Source organism: Gavia stellata, chromosome 9 (genome assembly GCF_030936135.1).
Source record: "Gavia stellata isolate bGavSte3 chromosome 9, bGavSte3.hap2, whole genome shotgun sequence".
Lineage (NCBI taxonomy): Eukaryota > Metazoa > Chordata > Aves > Gaviiformes > Gaviidae > Gavia > Gavia stellata.
In genome coordinates this window covers 1,332,947-1,360,516 of record NC_082602.1, presented here as the reverse complement: position 1 = coordinate 1,360,516, position 27,570 = coordinate 1,332,947, and the positions used below count along the sequence as shown (strand labels likewise).

At 42.7% G+C, this 27,570-nt stretch overlaps 1 protein-coding gene across 2 annotated transcripts in view; it reads right to left on the bottom strand.

Moving 5' to 3' along the window:
- Positions 1–27,570, bottom strand: part of PRKG1 (protein kinase cGMP-dependent 1) — a 520,194-nt gene that overhangs the window by 77,146 nt on the left and 415,478 nt on the right. For both annotated transcript variants that reach the window (XM_059821041.1, XM_059821042.1), the window contains exon 8: positions 1,665–1,730. In XM_059821041.1, the coding sequence (XP_059677024.1) occupies positions 1,665–1,730 (66 nt within the window). The remainder of the gene's footprint in view (positions 1–1,664; positions 1,731–27,570) is intronic.

Genomic DNA, 27,570 nt, shown 5'->3' with positions numbered 1-27,570 from the left:
TTATATACCAAGAAAAAGGCGCAGTAGGCAAGGGAAAAAACCAGTCTGTAAAACGATCAGTAAGGACCGAGACTGCAATTACTAGTTATTTGGGGTTTTTTAAATGCTTACAGTGCAGAACAAAAATATCCCTTGCAGAAGCATTCAGAAAAAAAATGGTTAAATTACTTGTTGCTTTACATTCCTCTGAATTAATGCTTGCATCTAATTATGTCGATTCTTCTTCTCATTGTCCCACAGAACAATAAGGAATAAGGCGTACTTTATCTACCAGGCTACCTTGCTTGTGTATGGTGCAAGAAAGCCACTCAGCTGACAGCCCTGAAGTTCACGATCTGTTTTCAACAGATAGACCGTAATTCTTTTAAATTGATCATAACCAAACTAACATAGGATTTCTGAAGCATAATTCCCCAGTTCAGCCATTACAGAACACTAGAGTTCTAGAAATGAAGGACTGCAAGAAATCTCAAGAGATAACTGAACACAAAAGACTTTTATCAAAGCAGGAGTGAGTGGATGTAGATCATTCCTACAAGATACTCCAGCATCTCTCATCTATCTCATCACAACCTAAGACAGGCTTCTGAGGTCGTTCCTAACCCAGCATCCAACCTTTGACGGTGTCTTGCATCAAGACTACGTGCCCAGGGAAGAGCAACCATTTGGGATACCTGCCTTGGTACTCTCCTACACCTCTCCAAAACTTCCTAGCCCAGAGGTAGATCCTACGTATTTAATAAATCCAATGGATTGGATTTATTTTTGGAACACTTGCAAACTCTCCTCGTTTTCCTATGGCTCTGTGAGCGATCCCCGCGCGAAGAATCGCATCCTTTTGGCTTGCACCTCCCTCCTGCAGGTTTCTTTGGGTTCTTGCCCCGGGGGAGGCAGTGAAAAGTCAATCCCCATTCATCCTACCCGCGTCTTCCCATGGTTTCACAGATCTAGGCTACGTTCCCTTGGAAGGATTCCCCTGGAAGATTTGTCTGTACCTTTTGATGGTCTGTGCCAGTGCTTCACTGCCCTCACAACTGGAAAACCACCCCAAGAGTCATGTTGACTTTTCAAGGTAATGCTTATTTTTTTAAACCCATTCCCAACAATTGTAGAGAGCAGTTGAATTTGCAGCACTGTTTCCTGGAGCCCAGGCATTTTTTTTCTAGATTAAAACCCCGTAATTCCTTCAAGTTCCCTATGCAAGACCTGATTTTACTCTTCTGATCTCCTCTATCTCCTTTGAGCTGCAGAGCTTCAAGCAGGGCTATATCCCTTGGACGAGGGCTCTCATCCCCCCATGGGATAGAATAACAACACCTTGCTTTAACATTCGCCAGAAGCTCGATGCCTTTCCTGACATTTTGCCGACACAAACTCAATCCGTGTTGCACCGTAACGCCTGGATCCATTTCCACAGGGACCCTATCTCCCCGTTTATTTCCATTTTGTCTTTCTGCGCTGCTTAATTTTCTCCATGTGTCACTAGTGAGTTTTGTTGTCTTGATTTAGGGGGATCTTCCCTCTACTTCATCAAGGACTGTGAATGCATTACTCAAAATTAAATGACCTCTCCAGAGAAAATGATCAAAGGCTCTAGTTAAAAACTGTAAAAGGTGCGAACCGGAGATAGACCCCACCCCAAGGCAGGAAAAGGATGTACTTACTCTCTGTCTATGACCAGACAAGTTACCGCTTCAGCCGCAATGACGTTGGCTGTTCTGACATCCTCCCTGAAAGAAAAAAATACATTTATTAAGTAAGCTGTATTATTTTCATGACCATCTTTTTCTTTCCAAACATCCTGCGTTCTTAAAGCACTTCAAGAAAAAAATTCTGCGTTTCGCAGCTTCTTCCCTACATTGATTTGATGTTCATCATCCGTACAGGCTTGAAGAAGCACACAAAAGCTAAAAACCACGCGTGAGCGGAGAAAGAGAAACAGGTTGCCTTTGTAAATAAGACATCCAGCCACGCATCAGCCCATGCTTTTCATCTGTTTTAGGCAAAGTCTCGTTTCTTACCACGCACATTTGTGCGTAGAAACAGTTTTATCAAAACATTAGCTATTTGCATAGATTTATTTATGAACGTTTAGACTTCTGCTCACGTCCTTCTCCCCAAAAACCTACATAATATCTCAACGTTGGAACACGGAGCATCCAGTTAAGTAGGACGCCAGCTCTGCTACTCGGAGCAGGTACAACGCATATGGTAGGCTATAGGACTCGCTATGCATTTGCTGTCTGAGCATGGAGGAGGCTGGGACTGTGCCTATAAAAGGGGCCCGATTAGGACGGAGCTTTTGAAAGGTCTCGGCCTTAAAACGTTGCGCTGGTACTTTTCACCAGCTTTTCAGAAATCAGTACGGCAATTAGAATTTTCTCGGTATCTCCGTTACCGACAGCTTTGTGTTCGCCCTTTCCCTGCCCCACCGGGCATTTGGCCATGGTCAGCCCAAGCTATAAAATACGAAGTTAATTCATTCTAATCAGACCGGTTCGGTGTTTTGTCAGGGTGATAGAGATGTCGTTGCATTTTCTGTGTTGGCCAAACAAAAACACAGGATTCAGGGTCGTTGTTTTATTCAAATCCACTCCAAACCTTTCACGTACGAAGGGTAAGTGGATTACAGGCAAAAGAGACCCACCTCTTTTAAACACACCTAATTCATTTAGACTGGAAAACCACTGTACACTTCCACCGAAGTAGAAAATGAGATTTAAAAATGTCGTTAGAAATAGCAGTTCCCCTGTTTAAAGATTGGAGGTATTAAAGCAGTAATACAGAAAAAAAAAAGTGTGGTGCATATGCATTCGTACAGGAATGTGCACTCTCCCTTGAAGGTAATCATTAATTAACTTTAATTACTTTTGAGCTCTCTTTACTTTGGTATCTTTAAAACAGAGCAAGCAGAAATACAAATGAAAGAACCATTAATATTCAAGCCTATGTTCAAATGTTGTCTTTGAGTCTATTTTCAATGAAATTAAGTGTGTATTAGTGGTCATTTATCCATACCGATAAACAAAATTATGGTAATTTAAAGCAAGTCGAAAGAAGCAGCCGAATAACAGTAGACAATTATCTCTATTAACATCTAAAACTTTGGCAAATATAGAGAGGATAATGAATGATATTACTTAATATCCCATTAAGTTGCTGTAGCCAACTTTCACCGGTATATTAATACATTAAAACAAATATGCAAACTTTTTTGGTTCTTCATTAATTGTGTTAACGTATTTGTCCCATTACCTCAGATGCCCTTCTGACACAAAAATACAGCTTACGCCTTCAGAGTTAGAGATTATAGACATGATTATAATTACTAGATTACGGTTATATGATTACAGACAAGTAAAATACAGCTACCGGTGGCTTCAGTTCAAACGTTTTAAATAAACCTTAGTATCAGAGATTAAAATGCACAAGTGACCGTTACGGTTTCCACTATCTGGTACTTAATACAGCCTTTTAATCAGCATGAAATTAAGGTAGAACGAAGGCGCTTTCCCAAAGGGCATCTCACATAGCGCAAACACCCGAACCAGAGGGACGGCAGGGATTTTGTAATGCCGAACGTCACGCGGTTCTGAGGTTGCCTTATGTTCTGCACAAGTAGAAGTAACCGGTAAGAAGGAAAAAACTCAATGTATTTTCAGTTCTAGATGAACGTTAAAACCTTTACGTGCATCAGCTGTGAAACACAAGACACGCTCAGACTTCCAAACGCTTCCAACACCTCACATACATACGCTTAAAAATGACAAACATACCTAAGGCCATGCCACCGTTCTACGGATTAACCTCGGTCGCCTTCAAGGAAAACAAATTGTCAGTCCGTATTTTCAAAGGTAGAGTTTTGACTGGTGGCCACCAGCTACGGTACACGGCATTAAAATGCAACAAGTAATTATTAGAAGTGCACCGCATTAAATGCAACCGTAATTACTCGAAGCGCACGGCGTTAAATGCAAAAGCAATTACTAGAAGTGCATGCATTTGCAACAAGTCATTATTTTAAGCACGGCACTGAATGCAAAAGTAGTTATTAGAAGTGCAGGGCATTAAATGCCACAAGTCATTATTAGAAGTGCAGGGCATTAAATGCCATAAGGAATTCTGTGAAAGCCTTGCTTGCGAGCACTGACTCGGACGCTTTCTGGACTTCATCACAGGAGTACTCATCGCTGCTCCCCGAGAAACAGCACTCTTCGTCAGAGGAATCGCCTTCACTCTCCGAATACTCCATCGCTACTGTTTGCCTCCACCATTTATTTCCTCCCGGGAAAACGCCTGCTTCCTTCCAGCCCGTTACTATATTTTCATCCTCCGGGCGAGCTCTGGTATTTTTACAGCCCCTCCGGCTTCAAACTTCGGGACTTGGAGAAAGGTCACAGCTGCTGGGGGGCGTTTCTAGGGTGCATCATCGGGAAATACAAGCAGAGGGTATTTTGGAGCTGCAAAGAGGTACAAGGCTGCTCGCAAGCGGGCACAGCTCCTCGCCCAGGCACGTGCCCGAAAACCGGGGCAGGAGACCTTGTAACCGCTGCGCTTCAGCTCCTTAACCCCACGGTGGAATTAGATGGCAACATTATCCCCATTCCTAGAGCTCTTCCAAAGTTATCCCATCCCTATAAACATGAGCACGTTATCTAAGAGACAAAATGCGTATCGGTATTTTCCTCGTTATAATGTGTTGCCCAGTTCACCCCATATAACTTGGGAAGTTTCAACAATTCCGCTGTTAATAAGCTGCCAACAACTTAAGAGCTACGATTGTTTTTTAACTGTTTCCAGGAACTTTTCTGACAAACATGTATTGATCCCACTATTTATAAAGCTGTGTTGGAAAATGGAAATATGAAAAATACAGGCAGTTTTAATCAGAGATAAGGTCATACGTCATCCTCTGTTCCCTGATCTTCCCTGGTCCCACATCAGCCTCTTGTTCCCTGATTTTACCTTAAGACTGTACAAACTTGGGTTTTAAAATCTTTGAAATGATTCCCATCTTTGTGCTTTTTTACCTTCCTACATCCCCTAATTCACTGGGGTCCTGCTCCAACTCTGGCTCTCATAGCTCCTACCACACCTAACGCTCAATAATGCTGATTTAATTCTTCAAAGAATTGGAAACTATATGTGGATGATTTAATTGAACAATATACCGTTACATTTGCTTGAAACTTGCTGTTACGCCGCAAACAACCCTGCTCTGGGTTCTTCCCAGAAGATGGACACAACTGGTGCAACCTTGGCATGATGTCTTCCCAGCTTTTGGGATCGGTCCTCCCCAGACGCGGCCTCCCGGCACAAAACATTTATTATGAGGTGCGAGTACCCTGCTGCAGGAAGTATCACGTTTACAGCTGAGCCACTTCTGCTCATCTCCTGACTGGCATTTTGTCAGTCAAAATTGATTTCAAGCTAAGAGACGAGACATTTTGAGGTCTGTAGGTAGGCAAAACCCTCTCCTCAAAGGATAGAGCTGGGGCTTGCGTTTGAGAAGACGGCCGAATTTGGGTACCGCTCTTCGGAATACCCAATAAAGATCATTGTTACCTCCCATGTCAAAGTGAGGGTGTAGTCAGAAAATACCCAGCAGAATAATAAGGAGAGAGAGAGATGCTGCGTTTTGAGCTATTACCAGTAAATTCAAGCTGTTAACTGATTTTTCCCGGAATTTTTTTTTTCTTTCACTTATTTCCGACATGCCTTGTCCTAAAATACTTTAAATCAACCTTATTAAACGTACTGTAACAAGGTCAAGCGTACAGTGCTGAAAGTGGTAAAATGCATTAGAGAACTTGAATAGCAGCAAATTAGGATCCTCCGGACAGTCTTCCTGTGGCAAATTTTTAAAACCCATCGGAGAAGACCTAATTTTTTCTTTCCGTCTTTTCTTTGAAAATCCTCATTAACACCATTCTCGAGTTTAAACGATCAAAACACTCATTTCGAAAAGTCCCACGGGACTTGAGCTTTTTACCACAGACCTCTCCCAGGCAGCAGCAGCTTCTGCAGAGCAACCACCAAGGACCAGACACTGACCCATCTACTCTTGGTGGCAGGTCAAGGTCCTTCAATTACTCGGTCAAAGAAAAATGGGTTGTCATCATCATTTTTAGAGAAAGAAATTGAAAAACCCCAACAATCCATTTTGTGATACTGCTGCAGCCAAGAGCCCTTTGGCCGTCTACGAGCCCATTTAGACAGGATGACCATCGCTCTTCCCATGAAACACAGTCTGATCAAGACAGGAGTCACCTGTAGGTAGCTTTATCCGTAACTCTGGGACTACCCTTGTAAATGATGCGATCACCTAACACATATGGTACCATCAACAGCACCCTCTTCTCTCCTGCCTTTTCTCGGTAGCCGAGACTGAAGTCAAGTCAATGCAGACCTACAGAACGGTGATGTGGTCCATCATGATTGATGGTGTAAGCCATGGTCTGTATCAGCTACCTGGACCTACTGATTGAAGAAAAACATAGACTGGGGTTTTGTTTCCCAACACTCCAGCTTTCTGAGAACACGACATGCATTCGCCATTGGTTTTGACTATAAAAATACGTTACTGGAATTAATAAATACAATGCGATCTACTAAACGTCTAAAGATTTTAATATGAACCTAATAAAATGTGCAACTTGAAAAAGCTTCACTTGAAAAGAGTTACGTCATTTAATAAAAACCTACGAAAATCCCCACAGGCATTAAAATCACACCTTCTAGAAGGGGAATGAAATACGATAGGAAAGAGATTTGGCTTCAAGGTACCCCAGTTTGAAGGCACGTATCAAAATGCACACAACAACCACCTGCGGCCCTGGGCAATTTAGGCTATATGGCTCCTTGGAAAAGGAAACATCTCTTACAGAACGACGTTTCAGTTTGTTCAGACAAAATGGTTTACGAACACTATTTTACAGGGGTTTTATTCAATGTAAGCAAACTGTACGACTCTCCAAATAGGCTAGAAAATGTACCAACCCCTCCTAATAATTTGGTTTATGTCTTGTGAGCATATCATCAGCACGCACTTACTGTTTCTAAAATATATTTATACTCTCAGTGGCTCCAACGGAAAGGTTTAAGCCCTGGCAAGGATTGCACAACAGGATTTACAAAAAAAGAGCCCTTCCTAGTAACTTACTTTAATATTTACAAAGTTAAGGACTCGGAGATGGTGAACAGGTCTTTCACGACTCTGTCGGTCAGAAAAATTCTGCTCTGTCCTTACCGAACTGACACTTCTGAAAGCAAAAGAAACTCCCAACAACAGCTGCTACGATTACGCCAAGTTTTAACTCAAAATTCTCCCAGCAAGTCACCATGTGCGGGGATCATTTCAGGATGCTGCGTGAAGTCTGCCAATTATTTTCTGCTTCGTATTAATGACGGATGTTATTTCAAGAAAAGGAAAATGCCTGGAGGGCTTCTTTTCAGTTTCATGAATGATGGAAAATCAAGTCCGCTTTACATAAAATACAATCTGTTTTGGTATTAATGCAAATGTCCTAATTTTAAATATCTATATATAAATTTTTTGCAATCTTTGTATATATTTGGGGAAACAACCGCTGTTACAAATACTGCACTGGATTGCGACTGCTCCCTTGCTCTACCTTGCCACTGCCTAGAGCCCAGCCCTGAACAAGCCATTTCACTGTCCGATTCCTATATTCCCCTATATTCCCCTATAGGAATGTATTTCCATATATGACTATTTCCTGTATTTCACTATATCGCTAAATTTCACTACCTGATTCCTACATTACGACGAGAAAAATGCTTTAATTTACTGTGTGATCCCCTGGGTCCACGGGCAGAAGAAACTACTCAAGAGATGGCTGCCGGTATTTTTATTGGCATCACAGATCTGACTTAGTGAAGCTGCTGAATTAACAAGTGTTACATTATCAGACGACCTGTGCTGCTATCAATAGATGTAATGCAGCCAAGTATTGCCAAAAAAATAGTATTAATTAAAGCAGAAGCACTATGACAGGCACTATCTTACATAATACGATAATACAGAACCCACTCGTGCCACTTGGAAGCAAATGGGGAGGTGCAGAGGGTGAGAAGCACTGGTAACGCAGAGACCTTCTGCTGCATTTTAAAAAGTCGGTGTAAAATCAGCCCCTGCTAGCCGCCTTCACCTTTATATACGTGATCATAAGCCGCCAGCGATCCAGGAAACCTAGAGAGGGTTGCGTCAGCTGAAAACTATTCGGAGAAGAGAAGGGTACGTGCTCCTCGTGATCTGGAAGCAGAGAAAAAAGGTCTTGCTACCACTTGATTACCACGAAGGTGGCATAAATCTGACGGTACCGACTCTTTTGACAGTCAGCACGAGGATTTTCCCCTTGCTGCAAGCCATGATCAGGTTCTTCCGCCAACTCTTGGCTGCAAGGTAATCGCGGCTGCGACAATACGAAAGGGTTATGAACCACACGGGTCATGGCGTTAATAAAGAATTAACTCTTTATTAACTTTATTATATACTTTCGGTATATTCTCACTATCTTTAATCCACAACTGATAATTGCAAACTACTCAGGAAATATTCCACGACCTCTGCCACGACTGATTTAACGCACCAGCACTTTACCCGAGCAGCAAGTTACTCATTTGCCGTTATTTACGCAAACGGCTATATTAAAACCAAATCAAACTATGATCGGAGAGTTAAAGTAACACGATACACCCATTATACATGAACAACATCAACGCTGCGCTTACGCAACGTCATTTTAAACCACACGCAAGAGGTTCACGTGGCCACGGTTACATCTCAGAAGCAGCTAAGGTATACGATAATATCTGTAAACATATTTTATAGGTGGGTAAACCAATGCACGGGGAGCTCGAGCGAGGTGCATTAGATTATACGGGCAGCAATGAACCTCAGCGCTACCAGAACTGGCAGCTGGCTTCTCTTCAAGAATTAACGAGGCCGCATCCATTTGGCCTAACGTCTTTACTGTGTTGGCGTGTTCGTAAAGCTGCACGCACGTGATGGCTGCAGAGGCAGGGATCAGGTTATCCCTTAACTGTGCCACTCGGATACCGTGCCAGCCTTACTATCTGTAGCCACTATATTTATATCCCAAACCCTACATTAATACAGGAGAGTCTTCAGTGAGATTAGTGGAAACAATTGCATCCAAAGCAGCTTCTTACAGGCTGAGGTCCTTACATAGCCGGGGCTTTTTTTTTTTCTCCCTTCAAGTATTTCTATGACTATTATGTTGTTCTTCTTGCTTGGCTTCTTTGAGAGCACTGGGACAAAACCCCTTTGTCATGCTGAAGCCATGAGCAACGTATTTGTTTATTGAAACCACGTCTCATCGCAAGGCTGTCTGGCCTATCCCACCTATGGCACGTTGCTGGTCTGCAATCCCACCGACGGCACGTTGTTTGCGCCATTCTCTTTATCTACCTCTTCCCATGGCCAGTGCTCTGCCCGTGCCGGTGGATCCCAGTATCCCCACCCTGGGGACTGCGCCCACCTTACCTTCCTCCCCATGCTACAGACTGCCCCAGGTCCACCCATCTCTTCTTCACTCTGCAGGCCAAATTCACCGCATCCCTCCTTTACTCCACAAATCCTTTGACTTTCTTCCATACTACCCAACTGTTGTCATTGATACCAAGGACTTAAGTTTCTATTAATAAAATAAAGAGCTTGTCACTGCTCTGCGTGCGCCTATAGGCTTTAATCGCCCTGATCAGCCTCACTGGGACCTTCACCCATCTTCTGCCCATGGTCCAGGAGCTCAGCCTGGGACCTGCAGTTGTAGGTATGGGCTTACCTCTTGTCTTGTCTCTGGCCCTATTTCTTGGATGGACCTTGGATCTACAATGCTTGTGTCCCATCTCCTGGATACACCATGCCTGATGCTGTAGCCTTGTTTCCAGCCCCGTCTCTGCCGCTCCTGGCAGGACTCCCTGGGTGGACCCGGCACCTAGGCCACCCTCTCCTTGTGTCTGGGGGTGCAGGAGTACCCTGTTACCAGCACCTACTTGAGGATCCAGTTTCACTCAGACTGAGTTTTGCTTGGCTAATTACCGTGAACCCTTTCTTGTATTTGCTTCACGAAAGGTCATAGCGATGACGGGAACAAAAGCACCACCAGCAAGAGCAGAAAGTGCCCAAACCCTCCATTTTGGACCAGAACAACAAAATTACCATCCTGGACACCAACAGTTAATGACGTGAAGTACCACACCGGCGCCTGCTGATGCGAGTGCAGCAAGGGAGCTGGAGACGCTCGCTGCAGCTCTTTCTTCCGCTGCCTTTTCACATCTCGTTAAGCGAGGTTTCCCAGATAGCTTCCAGACGAGCTAGTGGGGCTCCTGCGAGAAATCAGTGTCCTCCACAAACTTCTCAAAGCCTCCCGCTGATGCAATTAGCCCTTCTGAGGCTCTGCAAGCCTGTGCTTCCCATCCAGCTTGTGCTCTCATTTGAGCACTGCTCTTAACTGTAGCACGGAGTCACTTGACCCAACTTTCAGCCAGCTGGTGTGGGTACCAGTAGCACTCAGAAGAGCTATGGAGACTAAATCAGCCCACGCTGGGGTCCGCACCGCCACCCTCGACTCAGGTTAACTCCTGCAAAGCCAACTGGAGCATCCCTCCGCAACACCACGGTCTGCGGCACTAACGGGGCCCTGTTTGAGTCCGAGTACTCCATTTCTTGTTCTGTGTGTTGTTTTATGGTGGGAGTAGCATGGATGGGAAAATAATGGGCAAAATTTATCATCAATAAAGATGTAAACCTGCTCCTTTTCTTCAGTCTTTTTTTCTCCTTTCTGTGCACCGAGTGATGGAGCAGATTTTCTACGTCGGCTCTGCGATCACCTTAAACTGATCGAAGCGATATCAAACCTTCTGCAGGCTTAGCTTCCCGGTAGATCAGTGCAACTCACTCCGCATGCAGTAAGCGCTAATGCTATAGGGAAAGGGATGCGGTGGGAACACGTGGCCGAGAGGGATCGGGGAAGCTCAGACCCCATCTCTGCCACAGCCACAGCCATATGCCGGCTTGAGATGACTCCATAAATGATCTGCGCTTGCCTAGAGGAGACACATGGCCAAACCTTCATCCCCGTCGAAGGTGTGAAGGTGGGACTAGAAAACTCTCCGTCTTTCAGACACTCCGTTTGCACTCCCTCGTGATTTCACCATTGAAGCAACCTCTGACTAACCACAAAACCTGCCAAGCTATGGAAAAAGCTGCATTTCTACTAGAAACCAGCACAACAGAACTGCTTAAAAAGATGCATCAGACCAAAGTGAAAAAGCGAAAGATATTTTGCCTGTGAAAGACGTCATCACAAGAAACCTATTTTTTCTCCCTTAGAAAGTATTCATAGACCTTCATGAACAATCTCACTAGTCTAAAAAAGAAGGATACGGTACATTTTAAAAAATATTGCTACCCCCCGCCTTGATTACGCTCTATCACCAATATATTTACTAAAAAAACCCCAAACCCAGTCACGTAACATCTGGAGAGCAGCACAATACAGTCTTAGAAAATAAAGTGAAAAATCGGAAAAATCGATTCGCTGCAGCCCGAGGAGAAGCTGAAAACTTTGGAGAAGCACTGAAAAAGCCAGGAGATTTCACGCTCCACCTACACCGAGCCTAGATGAGCACGGGAAAGTCCTTTCAAGACAGCACGTACAGTCTTCACCCCGTAACCACAATACAAAATAAATCACAACTTAAACCAAATACAACGCCAAAGTTGCTGATACTCCAGGCAGTCCTATCCAACTCGTACCAGTAACTTCTCCGCAGATTTAAAAATCCCTCCAGAATTGAGTTTGTGGAAAAATGTGCTGTCGCCCTGGCTGGCGATGCGGAGTGTTTCATCGCTCTTCTGCTGGCGAAGCAGCTGTGCAGCACACATCTTCATTTGCACGGCATTTCACATTGATGTAGTTAATGCCAATTACTGCCGAGGTGGACGTATTTATTTTTCGACATCTATTGCAGTAGGAAATGATTGGCCATGTCTGAAAGCTGAATTGCACTAGAAACACATACGGTGCTTTGTGGCTGGTACTGACTCTCCGCTTGTCCTAGGGAATTCGCGCTCACATCCTATGAAAGCAGAGGACGTGCCACCTACGCACTCACCAACGCACAGGAAAAATAATGCTTTTGGCTTTCTTACGTCTTATATTAACCCAGGTGTGGCTGCCTTTGCCTTCAGGAAGTATCTTGAACTCCAGCTGGCTTGGGGTTTTTTTTGTGTGTCTGTAGAAACCTATACTTCTATATTATAACAGCATCGCTGCCAGAAATTAATTTACATTCTAATTTACACAGTCACTTAGTTGAGATGAGAGGCACTGTCCCACTGCTTTTAAATATTCCCTTTTAACATTCTTCTTTGTGCTAAAGGTTTTGCATGGTGTATCGTGACTTTTATTTTATTTTATTTTTTTATCTTGCAATCTTCTGGTGGAAAATTTCCACCATTTTCAAAGATAAAACTTTTAATTTAATTTTGGGATCACTTTCTCTCTCTTTGCTATATTAAGGGATGGTAATATACTGACTTCACTGACCAGAAAAGCAGATATATCTATTTTTTTTGGTCCCCCTTAGTACATAGAACAGCATCTCAAACTCCGACTCTAAACCACTTTTGATTTCTGGGTCTGTGGAGACAGGGCTGAACGCAGATTCCTACCAGAGCTGGACTTCCCATGAGTTCTGGAGCTCGAGGGGAACAGGACCACTTCCTGGGGATCCTCGCTTCTGGTTCTGGACGTCACCTGGAGCTGGTGGGAATTTCCTGAATCTCATTGATGGCAATGTTCCTGCTATTTCAGATATGCCATAAAATAACCTTCACAAACTTAGAGATTCAAATTAAAAGCAGTTTTGTCGGTATAGCCAGTGAAGATGCTTCCAGAACTTGTTTCTCTAACGGTTAGTCACCTTTCTCTGTTTCCCAGTCTAAACGTACTCAGCGCAAGCTTAAGCCTAAACCAATGGACCAAACCCACCCTCAAGTTAAAATAATTCTTTTCTTTCCCTTTATATACAAAACTCCAAAACCTTCTCAGATTTTATTTCACAGAGTTAAACGAACCAAGGTCTCCTAACTTTTTGTCTTAAGCTCTCTCGGTTTCTCTGTACCTGGACCAGCGCGAATTCATCCACCAGTGTGAATTCATCCACCAGCGTGAATTCATCCTCCGTGAACATAAGCATCCTCAGTGGTTCGGAATATTCCAGACCAGATCTCACTGGGGTTTTGTACAAGGGTACAAATATTGTCCTGCTCCCACTGAAGACACCTCTGATTGTCTCCTAGAACTCCATCTCATGCTGTTTCATTTCTGCATCTGCACGTGGTGCCACATACAACCTTGTGTTCAAGTCCAGCCAGATGATACCTGCTGTGATTCCCTTGTCCAAAAATAGGGTTCTCCTGCACAAACACAATGTGTAGCATTTTCCTTCAAGCCTTTGCAACAAATTTGGAAGGGGAGTATAATTAAGGATTGCGTAACATGGCCATTTTCCAGCTTGTTGCTGCCTGAACGGCCCCCTCGCTTCCAACGCCTCTTATTCTCCCCAATTATGACAGCACTCCCGACTTGATAGATTCACACATCCAGTCTCAGAAACTAGACTGAGCTGAGCTTGAGGATGGAGATAATGAGGTCCCCTAAGTCCGAATCTACTTTTTTTTTTTAAAGCTTTGATTACCTCTTGTTTGTAATAATTTCTACGCCTTCACCTTCGTCTTGGGCTACAGTCACAGCATGACCAGCTGGAACAACCACCTCCCGCCCACCGCCTACTCTTCTACTCTTCGCTTAGTAAAAAAAAAAAAATAAAATAATCAAGGTTTTACTCGATAAAACCAAACAAAAAATCTCATAGTTACTAAGCCTGATCCCACTTTAGTCACAAGACAGTCCAACAGAGAAAACAACAGCTAGCTGTGCTTGGAGGAGCAGAGCGAACTAGAGGAGCTCCAGACGTCCCTTCCGACCTGAGCGGCTTTATGTTCCCGGGACGAGGACAAGACGTACAGTATTTTGGAAAACGTCAATTGAAGTATTGCGCCAAACATCTGGATGGCAGTCTTTAAAGAAATTAGATTAGAAAAGATAAAATTACAAGTACCAGAGTAACCGATAACACTCTACTGAAAATAGAGCTTCACCTTGAAAAAGAGCCCAATCTTCAACCAATGATTATTGGTCTTGAACAACGTGCCGCGCACATAGGGTGCGACACGTCCCTACCACAGGATTTTGCAGATCTCATTTTCCAGAATGCATTTCCTCAGTAAAGCCAAATCAAAGCAAGGAATCACAGAGCAAGAATCCAAGATACCACGTTGGACTCGCCATGACTGTGCTCTATCCACCAGCTGCAGAAAAGCATCAAAATGAACTCTGATAACCACGTCCTTATAAAAGGAATAATCGCTAATATTTACTGTCTGGGAATATTGCAACTACTAGAAGTATATTACGCTGATAAAAACGTCTTCTCTTCTTTTATTTCCCAAACCAGCTTTAAGTTCAGTTTGACAACCGACATATCTAAGTGTATTACAAAGAGCGCCTGTGATCAGCTCTTCTCTGTCGTCACGAGAATCTTACCCAAGGAATCGAACCAACGTGGAAAGAAATGAATTAGTTTCCGGCACTGGTAGGGGTGACGCTTCTCTGACCTACAGGAAATTATGCTGCTGGGAGTATGATAGATGTGTTAAGAGAGCAGTTAGGGTTGTCACCTAGCATATTCCCAGGAGGAAAGTGATGGATCCTCATTCCCAGCCTTGTCTCCTACTGACGGCGGTGTGTTGACGAATATTGCTACTGCTTTGAACAACCCCAACAAAAGGTATTTTATCGCAGCGACAGTCGCTGGCCTCAACAGCACAGTGTTATACCAGCTCTTTCGTACTGCGGAGCGGCCGGTCTTCTGGGTGGACACGTACCACCCTGACACGATGGGTTTTATTGCTTCAAGGGCTAGTTTTATATGGTTTTTATATGAGTTTTATATGACACGCACTGAAGAATACCTGAATATCAAGGTGGAAGATTCAGTGGCCAGCATCGGGGAACGCACAATAAAAATCTAAGCAATTATTACAGCCATAATTCAAAATCATTCTAACCCTTCAAGAAACTTTCTCCTTCTTTTGTAATTGATATCAGCCAAGCAGATATTTAAGAACAAATTGTGGCAGGACAGCAGCTCCCCTCCAGCTCCTCAGCCCTCCGGACCACGTACAATTTATTGGGCCAGCATCAGCTTCATCTGAAGCAAAGCCCTCCGTACACCACAGTCCGATGCAACAGCCTTAGCACGTTAAAAGGCTCCGAATAAATTGATTTAAGACCATACCTCTTCTGGTGAGGCAGGCATGCCCCGCTATGTACTGTATTGCTAATTCAAATCTGAATTTTAAATGATAGATGTGCCTGAAATGAAGCCATAAAACCTAACGCTTTGAAAGCCGAGCGACTTGCCCCACGGTTGCCACCAAGGTGAGTCCAAGCTCCTCCACCGATGGGGTGAAGTGCCTCTCTGGGTCCGCGCTAAACCACTTCAAGCGTGGAAATGGGCAATCTCGTACTGAAATTTGGTAAGAGATGAAAAGGTTTAAAAAAAAAAGGTCTGGCTGAAGAAGAAATACGAGTCAAAACTTAAATAAAATGATTGGGAATGTTAAAGGAGGTTGGCTTCCAATCATTTTTAATCGATTCAACATTGAACTGCATTTTACCTCAACACATGTAAAGAAAACCGTATCTATCCAGAGCTGGAAAGAGAGAAGGTTTAGGCAGGATGAGAATTTGGGCGTAAATCCCATTAAAAAGAAAATTCGTATTATCTGAAACAAAGCGCTAGGGTTTTGCTTATGGTTTGTTGTCCTATCAAGTTGCTTAAAACCCACTGGGTTTGTAATAACCTCTACAGTAAAAGCAGAAGAAACCTTTTTATATCACTCAATAGTAACAGAAAAATTACTTGGGCTTTCTTCCCTATCATCGTTATTGAGCTCAAATGCCAGCAAACGGCAGCAGCATTTTAAATAAGCTAGACTTGTAATTTATTCGTATCGCTTTTCCTAACTCACATACAGCTTCACAAAACGACTACGACAAGGATTACCTTGTACTGGTTGACTATATCACGGCCTATGTCATCTTCTATAACCACAAAATACAAACCCTGCGTCAATGATGGAGAATGGGATGTCGCTTTTGTTTTTCTTTTTAAAAATCTACCTACAACTTTCATCTTACCTGCAGTGATCAGAGCAGTGGCAAGCCCAGAAATCTATAGAAATGAGGTCTACGGCTGAATTATACAGACAGCTTTTGAATATAGCAGTCTGAACAGTCTGCAAAAGTCATCTGGAAATGAAGAATTACATTTCTTTACAAGTGTTCTTATATTAATATTCACAATATGGATCTTTCTTGCTTGGCAGTGATAGTACCACAAGGTCTTCTTGGGATGTCAGTGCCTCTATGGGAATGCAATTTCTGCTCAATTCATGTTCTAAAGATGGGAAATTCTGGTGCATTCACGACATAGCAAAGTTGTAGATAACAGTTACTGCCTTCCCACAGCATTAAAATTTCACATGCGTATTTCAGGAAGGATTCCCATTAGCCTTATGCAGGCATCCTAGGGCAACACTTACCAATCTTTTCAATTCAAAGACTTTTTTTTACAAATACGTAGTGGGGTTTTTGTTAGAAAAATCCATGAAACAACATCGTATCATTTTGTGCTTACAACCAAGAACTTAATACATTAGTTAACGGCTTTTATTCACCGTTCTTTGCTCGTATTTGCATGTGACAACATCTTCGAATTGGGGGCTGGGCTTATTTCGAGTCCCTGGGCCGTACTCTAAAATGACTATCGCAAGCTGAGCCCTGTTTCACTTATCCCATAGCAGAAACACAGAGACAAGTGATGAAGAAAACCAGTTGATAAGAATTCTTAGGTCCCACAGAAAAAGACTAAAGGTAAGTAACTGTAAGAAAATAGGTTTTCACTTCACCTCTCAGTACTAAAATATGAATATTTCCCGGCTTCTGCAAAAAAATCAAATGAAATGAACAGTGGGAATTTTAACAAACTTTCATCTCTGTGCCACTGCTGTCTTATTAAAAGACTTGATCTGAATCCTTCAGCATCATCTTATAGCACATATTAAGGCCATGTGGTTCACCAAACGCGTAAGAAAGCTAAATACTAGCAGCATTTTGCTAAAGATGCATGATACCACATTATTTTCTGAGATTATATATCTATTATGTATATATATAAAGATAGTAACACCACATTATTGGCTGATAAATAGCACTTACCCAGATTCACAACTAACAGCCAACAAAACCCACGTGAACACAATTTCCATTCTAGTCACCTTTGCTGGGGAACGAGATACGAGCCAAAGCCTAATGTTTCCAAAAGCCAGTATTGCCGGGGAAGGTGGCGGATGAACACGGGAAGTCTGCCCATACACCTGCGAGAAGCCGTATCCTCACCTCAGTTGTTCACCCAGGTGTTAACACTTGAAAGTGCAAAACAACAATTACTAAAGCATCGGTGCCCGCAGCCAGGATGAGATATTTGGCAAAAAAACCCCCCCTTTATTAATTTTAATCAGCTTTTCTTATTGCTTCAGGGAAACAGAGGGATTATTGGCAGCGTTGGGGCGCGAACACTTGCAAGTCAGGTACTTGTAGGTTGTTAACCTGATGCGGGGTGTGCTCTGCCTTTTTACTAGACAGAGAAACTCGACTTTGTGCTGTCCCTTGGGGAACCCATCTGCTTGGGAAGGGAAATCCAATAAAACACAACAGCTGTGAGAACGCAGCGAGGAGATACTCTCACACATTCAGCTGAAATCCTTCTTGTTGCAGTCTTTTAAAGGTGAAGAAGAAAAAGAGATGGGTATCTCCTCCCTTACCCTTTAATACCGAGTGGTTCGTGGAACCTTATCTGGTTGAAAACGGTATAAGTGCACCCATCTCGTCACGGCTGGATTTGCGGACAGCCCGCCGAGCATCCCTCGGTACGTGCCAAGGACTATCCCTTCACCAATCCGCTTGGAAGGGCGAGTCGAACACAAGGCGTAAGGAGGTGCGAGTGGCCGAGGGGCCGCAGCAGGTCTTCTACTGACAGTCCAACCAAATGATCCCCGAGGTCTTAACAGCCTCTCTGAAGACCACAAGAAGGTATAAGTGAAACTTGATTTCCAGCTCAGTTCTATTTGCAATTATAAATCGAATCGCAATAATAAATTGAAATGGCAGTAATTCAATCTTAACAGGTGATTGTTCGTGGAGACATCAGGTCTTCGGTGATGGTGGTTCCTCCCTGGCCGGTTCCTCCCCTCCCAAGCTTTTTTGTTTCCTATTCGCTGCCTTCAAGATTTTTATCAACCGTTTTAATTTTCTCATACTCAGCCCCATGAGTCTGTGCTAGATCTTGGGATTTACGACATTCTTGCATTTACTTTTAGTACCAAACCCCACACGTCATGACTGTAAGACTCCGATCCTATAGACCGATGCCAGAAATGGGCTCTTCATATTATCAGCTTATGCAACAAGGATGCAAGTTAGACTTGATCATCTTGTCTCAGACAAAATATACATGTTCCCTACTTCGAAATACGGAATAAATATTTCCAGTTTAATTTCTACAAACAAAAGTTAACGTTTCCTGTTATCTACACACGGATTTCAGAAATATTAATCTGTGTATTTTCCTGCCTTACGAGCTCAAAGAACAAAGCCATACTTATTTAAAACCTTTTAATTTCCTTCTCAGAAATGCTCATTTTAACATGTTTTAAAAAGGAGATTTGTATGGTAGCAGGCTTTTGCATGCTTACTAAGCACCATCACTCCAGCCTTTACTTTACTGAAACGGCGGCTTCTGTCTCCTGCTTCAGTATTTAATTCTTGTCACAACCACAAAGACATTGTGCAATACGTTGACCGTGAGCTTTTTTATTTTGGTTGCTTGGAAGCAGTCACTGCAGGAGTGACGTCCCAGTTTGGCCCATGCAGGCAACTGGAGTCAACGGTGTGGAAGCGGAGCGCTCTGCCTTGTAAGGCAGCTTCTACAACAAAACTGACTTGCAAATTTACAACTATCAAGTCTAAAAAGTCCTGCAAACAACACTGCTGGGGTGTTTTGCATGTGCAGGCGTGACCGCTGCGTCCCTTACTCTTTTTGTACAGCAACAGTTATAAAGACTTCCCCTACTTATGCTTGCAACGGTTCCTTCTTCCCCATCCTCATTCCACTCACTCTGTCTTTTTTATCCCCTTCCAAATCTTCACCAGTTTTAATTTCACTTTATTACACTTTTTTTTCCTCTTCCGTCATTGCCAGTGTGGGGAAAAAAGGGCACATTTTGCACTATAAAGGCAAAATACAAGGGACACAAAGAAGCTGCTAATTCAAATTTATTAGCAACTTTGGGCCCTATTGGTTTTTCTTAAGTGACCCATATTCACCATGCAACGCTTTGTCAGTCTCGCAGCTGGTAGAGCATTAAGCAAAGATGCCAAATTTTACCGTATCGCACCACGTGTGATGCGGTGCGGTCCATCGGCAGCGGTCAGAGGTGCTGACAGGCCTCCAGGACTGTGTTTGCCATTATTGAGACGGCAACAATGCTTAGAAATTATCCTCTACCGATGGGAAAACCATTTCCAGTTGACCCACTCCAACAGGAACATGCCCAGTGTCTCTCATAGAAATCACTTGAGAATATTTATATGATTTAGTACAGTGTTTTTGGAAGACCAGAAAGACAGGGAAGAGCCAACGTTGTTGTCTATAGGAATTAATATCGATATTTTTGTAGGTAAAATGTGGCTGAAGTTTAGTACGGATGAAATGAAAGACTAAAGCAAAATCTGAGGGACAGAACGCTGATACTAGGACGTTAATACCTACTTGCTTGCCAAGTCTATTAAGGATTTAAACCAATTATTCTTGTAATTTATTCTGAATTATTGGAATGAACTACTGTCTCACTAGCAAGTAATTAATAATATTCCCTATGTGAAACAACCCAGAGATATGAAATGACCAATTTTTTCGTAAAAAAAAAAGCGCACTAGTGTCCTACCACACACAGTACATGACTCTTTTAATGGGCCAGTGGGTGACAAGAGTGTCTTTAAGATATATTCAATGTTAATCATCCCATTCAAGGACAATTCAATTAAATCTTGGGCAAATCAGAGGAGTTCTAGAAACTAGAGCCTTGCAGACCTACTCTGCATAAGGTACGTATGTACCAGCCTTGATCAGATAATACTAAGCCAGACAAAGCCGAAAGACTAAAGAAATTTGCACAGCTAAAGAGGAAACCATTTATTTGCCTTCAGATTTCCTCAAAATGAAGAGCGTTGCAGTTGAACCGTGCAGGTGTCGCATTTTAGTAAGTTCTGAACAGCAGAAACTGTTTCACACGTACTAAGATCGGCTGTGTTTATATACCCACACATGCACGTTAGTGCTGCTTTTCTAAGGCTTTTTATTTTTCTTAAAAAAAACTCGTGACACTAATAAGCTCTTATGAAAGTATTTTGAAAATAAATAAAAAGTAGCAAACCACGCAATACTTGCAGAAAAGTAATTTGCAGAGCAGCAGCGACAGAATTTGGCATACGGAGCCACACGAAATGGTCTTTGACCCATTTTCTTCATGAAGGACTTGACAGCTGCGCTTTAGCATATTATTTAATAAGTCACTAGAGAGAAACGCAACTAGGGAATAGAAAAAACCCAAACTCTCTCAAATAATTGCTTCACTTTGGGATATATTGATATTTTAACCTTGTTGAAGAATCAAAGAGTTTGGAGGAAACAAAGTCTTATTATTAGTAAACCAATTAACTTTCCAAACATATTAACGAGCAGAATTTCATGCAGTTAAATAGCTTGAATAAAATCCGAGATCAAAGTCTAGCTAATGAAAACAGAGTAACTCATCTGAGTAACTTGTACAGAATTAAACAATCAGATTAAGAACTTGGGGTTTCTGTTTAGTTTTTCCTTGTTTAAGCTGTTTAACTCAAGGAAGACCAGTAAAATATTTCATCTGAACAAAAATCACAGGTATTTATTATGTGTCTGATTCTTCACAGCCTATTCAGGCCACCCTGCCATCAGAAGAGACCTGGGGCTTCCAAAGACAGGACCTGCTGAAGCAGAGAAGAAACCCAACTCTTGCACCTCTCTTGTCCTGCCTACGACATGAAAAAGACGTGCACAAAACGGCTTTTAATTTTTCCAAATGAAAATTGGAAAAGCAAGGCAAAGCTGCTTCTCCAGTTCCGTGTTAGCGCAAGATGACCGGGATAGACCGTAACCTATGGACAAGGTCCATGATGCCTCTACAACTCAAACCTGAAGGCATCGGTGACCATCTCCGTATGCTCCTCTGGACCTGGGGCAGCAAACACGATGCTTCATGATCTACAAAAGTAACAAAAGCTCGTTTCCAATGATTTTGTGTACTTTGTTCTAGGAATGAGTGTAGGAACCTACTTAGACCTTACTTTTCTCCTTTCAAAATTGGACAAAGCTGGCATGAAGGCTTATGACCTACCAGTGGACGGAGAAGAGAAGCACAACAGGGAGGTGGAAACGGATAATTAAATTGGTTAAGCAGTGTTTCCTTGGGCAAGGAAGGCCATGGAGAAAACTCAGGTCCTTCAGCCTTCGCTGAGCATATATACACCCTGTATACATCCTCAGTGAAGCCCACTCGCGCTCCCTCGCTATTTCAGAAGTTGAGAAACCTGTGTCCAAGACCTGCCTCTCGTTAGGCCCTACAGCTCCTGCAGGAGACACTTAGGACTAGAAACGGCGAGGGGACTGAAGAAAGACGACATGACCTGCAAGCAATGAGTTACTGCCTGATTGGAGATGAGTAAACGAACGAAAACTGATTCGCTGCAGACGGTGCCATAAAAAAGCCATAAGCCACCACAGGTCATGTCAGGAGGAGACATTTGCAAAGAGTCAGGGCAGTAATTAGCAAAAGTCTGTGATGCTACCGGCAAACGAACTCTAGCAAAGCCTTATCAAACACACCACCTTCATTTTAAACTGCGTGCACATCAATAACGTGCTTCCTATCAACTGGGCTGCTCATTTTGTGGTCGGAGCATTAGACGAGACTATGCTCTTGCTCTCCCCTGCGAACACAAGACATCAGGTTATTCTCATAAATCTCATAAACCCCATCACTTGTTCGTAACAAGGGAATGAGATAAAACACACGCCAATGACCACGATGAAACCCAGCAGAGTGGACTTGATCATGTATAACATTATCCAGTAAACGATGCCTACTGAGATGAATAAATACCATCGTTTATGGTACAGTTTCAACGTCTCACGTTATTAAGTTAGATTTGCTCTTCGAGAAAAACAACTGCTGAGAAAGAGCCTATTTTTTTTATCTGAGCTACATCTGATACGTAAAGGTTTGCCTACGTGGCACAGCAGCGCTGCGCAGAGATCACCCAGCCGACTTTGAACATCCAAAATGAGTTCGGGGACCGTTAAGTCCCGCTCTGGAGGCACAGGGCTCTTAAGGACACAAATCCAGCTGGCTGGATTCCCATATGGTTACTGGCACATATGTCGACTAATTCCCTGAACATGGTGGCTTGATTTTTTTATTTGCACAAGCAACGTTTTTCAAGTAAACATGACTACTTTCCCCTGGTAATTTTAGAAATGACGGGGAACTTAATCATATATGTTCAAATATTCTCTTCAGTTAGAAAAGCAAGAGAGATGAACTACTATTGGAAAGTATGGCAAGAAAGCGCAAATCATTAGGAACCACCGTAGCTGTTTGAGTACACAAATATCGCCAACAAAACTATCGCCAAAACAACAGGTAAACTGAGGACCTTCTGCGGCTGTTGGGGAGTATCAGCAATAAAATTTGTGAAAATTCTGGGTTGAAATAAAGTCCCTTTTCCTGTGGTTGACTCATCTCTCTTCAAGCCTTGGGTACCAATAACATCTTGAGCCTGGATGGAAAATGAAGACGCACAAATTGTGAAGCGGTCCAGTGCTGCTCCTGAGTGCCAGGAGGAACGCAGTGTCGCAGTGTCAGTGTCTCATTACTAAATCAAAGCTCCTGACAATTAAAATACTTCCCTTCCACTCTCTCACCGTCCTTAATCTGGCGTCTCCACATGGGAAAAATATCTTCTACAGCCATAAAAGGAAAAAAAAAGGAAAAATGAGGCTATAAGGTTAACTACAATACTTTTTTACTAGCCTGTCATGAACACTTTTAAAATGATAAAACGTTTTCTAAATGAGCTTGCATTCCTCTGAGATGCCCGGCTTAGAGAGGTGATATCTTTATCCGTAACACATCAGACTTCGCTCAAGGACACATGCTGGGGGGTTAGTTTAAAATCTAAATCCTTCCTAAATTCTTTGTAGCATCAGGGCAATAAACCAACAGCACAAAAGCCTCAGACTTTGTCCCAGTGTTCAAAAGATTCACAACTCTCCCAGGTAGAGGGATCTCTCCAAAACTGCCCAATTATTTAAGTCTTTCTCCGAGTCTCTAGGAACCTGTCCAGAAAGGACACATGATGCAAGATTAAAAAATATACTGTGATGCATATGGATTAACTCCCTTGCTCTTGCGAATGCCCCCAAAACCCATGCAGATTAGATATATTCCCATTTTCATTACAATAAAAGACTGGGCTCAATAGCTTTTTGAAGCAAATAGCTGCAATAACCCCTGTTAAATGCTAGACTGTTTGGTTTAAATTACTTCTCTTGGTATTTTTTTTCCACGGGAATTTTTTTAAAGCAGCAGCCACAAGTTGTCATTTAGGAAGCTCAGGTTGGACATGACGGAAAACTTCAGAAAGATTTACAGCAGTGCAATAGGTCAACTGGTGACCTACTCTCCATCCTTGGAGATTTTCAAGACTAGACTGGAGAAGGCAATGATGAATTTGCTCCGGCATCCGTGACAGCCCCGCTTCAAGCAGGAGGTCAGGGCAGAGACCTTCAGCGTTCCCTTTCAGCCAACGTTCATCTGATTTTTGTCTATCTCCTGTACACGATTCCCCCTTCTCTCCAGTAAATTCAACTGATTTTTAAGAATCGTGTAATACAAGGGTCACTTTTTAGACCAAACCATTCTTTCACTCCGGCACTAAGAACTGCTAAAAACCACGGTACAAGCTCCAGGTCACCTAAATAACAAGAACCAAATGCCTTTTTATGCCGCCTCCCTGTTTTCCTTAAGGCAGATATATTCAGAGAGAGCTTGAAGAGAGCACTAAGAGAATTTTAGATGAGAATTTCAGATGCAAGATAGGAGAGAAAATCACAACGAGAGTCATCTTTACTTTAAAAGCACTACATTAACCTATGGTAATGTAAGATGTTGGAAATAGCTGGCTTCAGAACAGAATAATATTGAGTTTAAAATGCATTCCATCTCCTTTTGCAAAGTTGCAACCATTACCGGAGGAAATTTCACAATGTCCAAGGTCAAGATATTAAAATCACAGGGAAGCCTTTGCCAGCAGACGCAGTGGGTAACACATATTACCTCCCAGTCATTTGACGGAAGAAAGATTTACTCTACAGCCTTTGCATAAAAACTTGGGCGTAATTTCTGCAAAGTCTTCCCAGGCTATTTATGGACTGACATATAACACACTCTGCTCCTTTTAACTTCCAAATATTTTCGTTGAGTTTTACCTTGCTTAATTCCTGTCCTTTCAGCGCAGAGATGAGAAGACACTCCTGACCACTTCTGCAATCAAGGGTGTAGAGGAGCTGGCTCTAGACTGGAGTTGCACATCAGCTTGGCATGAAGGAGCTCTATGTCTTCAGTCTGGAAAAGCAATTCCTTGGCAAGGAACTTTACACACGTTTCCCTCTTCCAGACTTAATTTCAGTTTGTTTTTTCCCCCTAGGTTAATTGGGACCTCACCTACTCAACTGTAGAAAACTAAAAATGATTTTGAAGGTTACAATCCAGGACCAGAACAAGCTCGTCTACATATTTCACATCACCATCTCTATCACAGCATGGTGCGAAAGCCACTCAGGCATTGCGGAAGACACAGAAGAATTAAAAATAAGGGTATCCTCACAGTAATGCCTTTTGTCAATTTTTTAGCTAGATTATCATCGGGCTCTTGCCAATGTCACTGATTCTTCACGCAGAGTTGACTTGGGCTGGTCACCTCAACACTGATGTTACCTAAGAGAACAGATGGCTTCATTTGGAAGAAATTTAGAAAAACAACTTCTTTGTGACATTCAGCACAGGCAATATTTAAAAAAAAAATTAAACACTAGGAAAAAATATGGATTTGGACCCAAGAGAGAAAAGTCAAGTCAACAAAACCATCATCCCTCTCTCCTTCCTTAATGCTCAGCCCCCCTTGCCAAGTTTATTTCCTTTTCACTAGTTTGTGGTCTCTGTTTGAAAGAAAAAGAAGTACAAGACTCGCTTTATTGCGCAGTTTAAGACAACTTCTTTGTAAAAGTTCCCAAACATCTTATATCTAAAATTACACGACGGAATGGGAAAATAAAATAGCACCTAGGACAAATGATGATTAACCTGCTGTAACAGCCGTTATCATCTTTATAAGACCATGGCAAAAACTATTCTAAAATGTTCCAGCTTCTATAATTGAAAATGTTTTTTCATTTAATTATAACAGGATTGAGGAAATAATGGAATTTAGCAACTGCCTTAAAGATGTGCGTTTTACTGCTTTAGACTTCAGGAATCAAGAACTTGATTTTGCAAAGCCCAGAGGCTGGGGGGGGGGGGGGGGGGGGGCAGAAATTGAATTTGATAGCAATATAAAAATTATACGAATTTAAATCTCTGCCAGCCCCTTTAGCAGTCAGAGTGAAATTACTTCATTAGGGAAGTTGTGCCATATAAACCTATAATGCTTGTTTCAGCCTGAACAAACCTAAGATTAAATTGAGATGAAGGTTGGCCACAGCCTTCGTACTTATACATGAGCTTTTTCCCTTTTTATTGAATATAAACACAATTAAACCTCTGAAAATGGCTGTGTTCAATCCAACGCACGCAGCTCAACGTTTCCCCTCTCATACTGTTGGACTCGGGATGATTTGCGTTGCGCTGATGGCGTAACTCCCGAGAGCATCATTTACATCTGCAAACTGGCCACGTTCACGCTGTACTTCAAACAGCAAAAGCCTGCAGAGACCTCGGTACCAAACATGTATATTTGCTGAAATAAATACAAGAAATACATTTATTCTCAGCAAATTGGCATTCTCTAGAGGGTCTAGCGGTGAAGACCTGTACATTTCCTAACTACGGCAGGAACAATTTGTTATGTTGGCACCAAAAAATCTACACTCCAGTTCAAGGCCAGGAGAAAGTGGCTGGCTGGCGAGGAACAGAAGAAAATATATAGAAGAAAGCTCTATGCAACGGCTCAGAATGATGAGAGGTGGTCTTAGCACACCTCTAGGACTCGACTCCTGGGAAACAACTTCACACTCATGGTAGTAAAGATGAGCTCGAAGGAGTACTGAAGCCTGGCCAGCTTTGTGAGTCTTTACAGGGAACTTCTCCCAGGCTGGGGGGCATCAGGAAGATGCACAAAGATACTTTTTAGACAAGTATCACAGATAAAAGAGGCATTAGATGCCAAAATCACTAGTTACTATGGGAAAAGGTTGGACGGGTCAGTCATGAAAGCAAAGATGAAGAGTTGGTGTTTGAGGCAAGAAAGCAGAGGAGTCAGGACCCAAATAAAAGGGTCCTGGTCAAAGCAATCATTTAGGGTAACAGTAATTGCAGTAGCAGTCTTACAACGTCTTTGGAGTAACAAAAGACCATGAAACCTCTGAAGGATTTTGCTATATGAAAGCATCTTGGAGGCTTTCTATATAGAGAACTTGACAGATCTGACCTAGCCTGGAGGTGGGGTTTCAGAGAAAAGCCTGAAGATGACATGTGCCTTGGAGACACGAAGGACAGACAGGATGGCAGTGCTGTGCGTGAAGGAAGAAACCAGTGGGAAGTCTGCGTAACTTATTGGAAGCACCCTGGCAGCCAGTTGTCTCTAGGAGGTATCAAAGAAATAGCTGAGATTCCTGTTTGGAGGGCGACACCTCCAGAAATGAGCTGTGAGACATCAGAACAGAGATAACGAGCTGGAGTTCCAGTAAAGAGAGGAAGAAGACACGAAGGAGGAAACAGCCCCTGCGAATCCCCGCACAGGGGCTGAAGAACAGACACGGCTTCTCCATCACGTATAATAAGCAGAAAGTCGGAGATGGCAAGAGAAGGTCATAGTTGGCAGCTCTGAATTTCAACGACAACTCTAAAAGGACAAAAATGGATTGCCGGTCCTGGGTTTTTTATGAATGCTTAAGAGTGGCTTTGCTAAAAGACTAACAGTTGAGTTGAGAGACCAGAAGCTGAAGAAAGAAAAAAAAAAA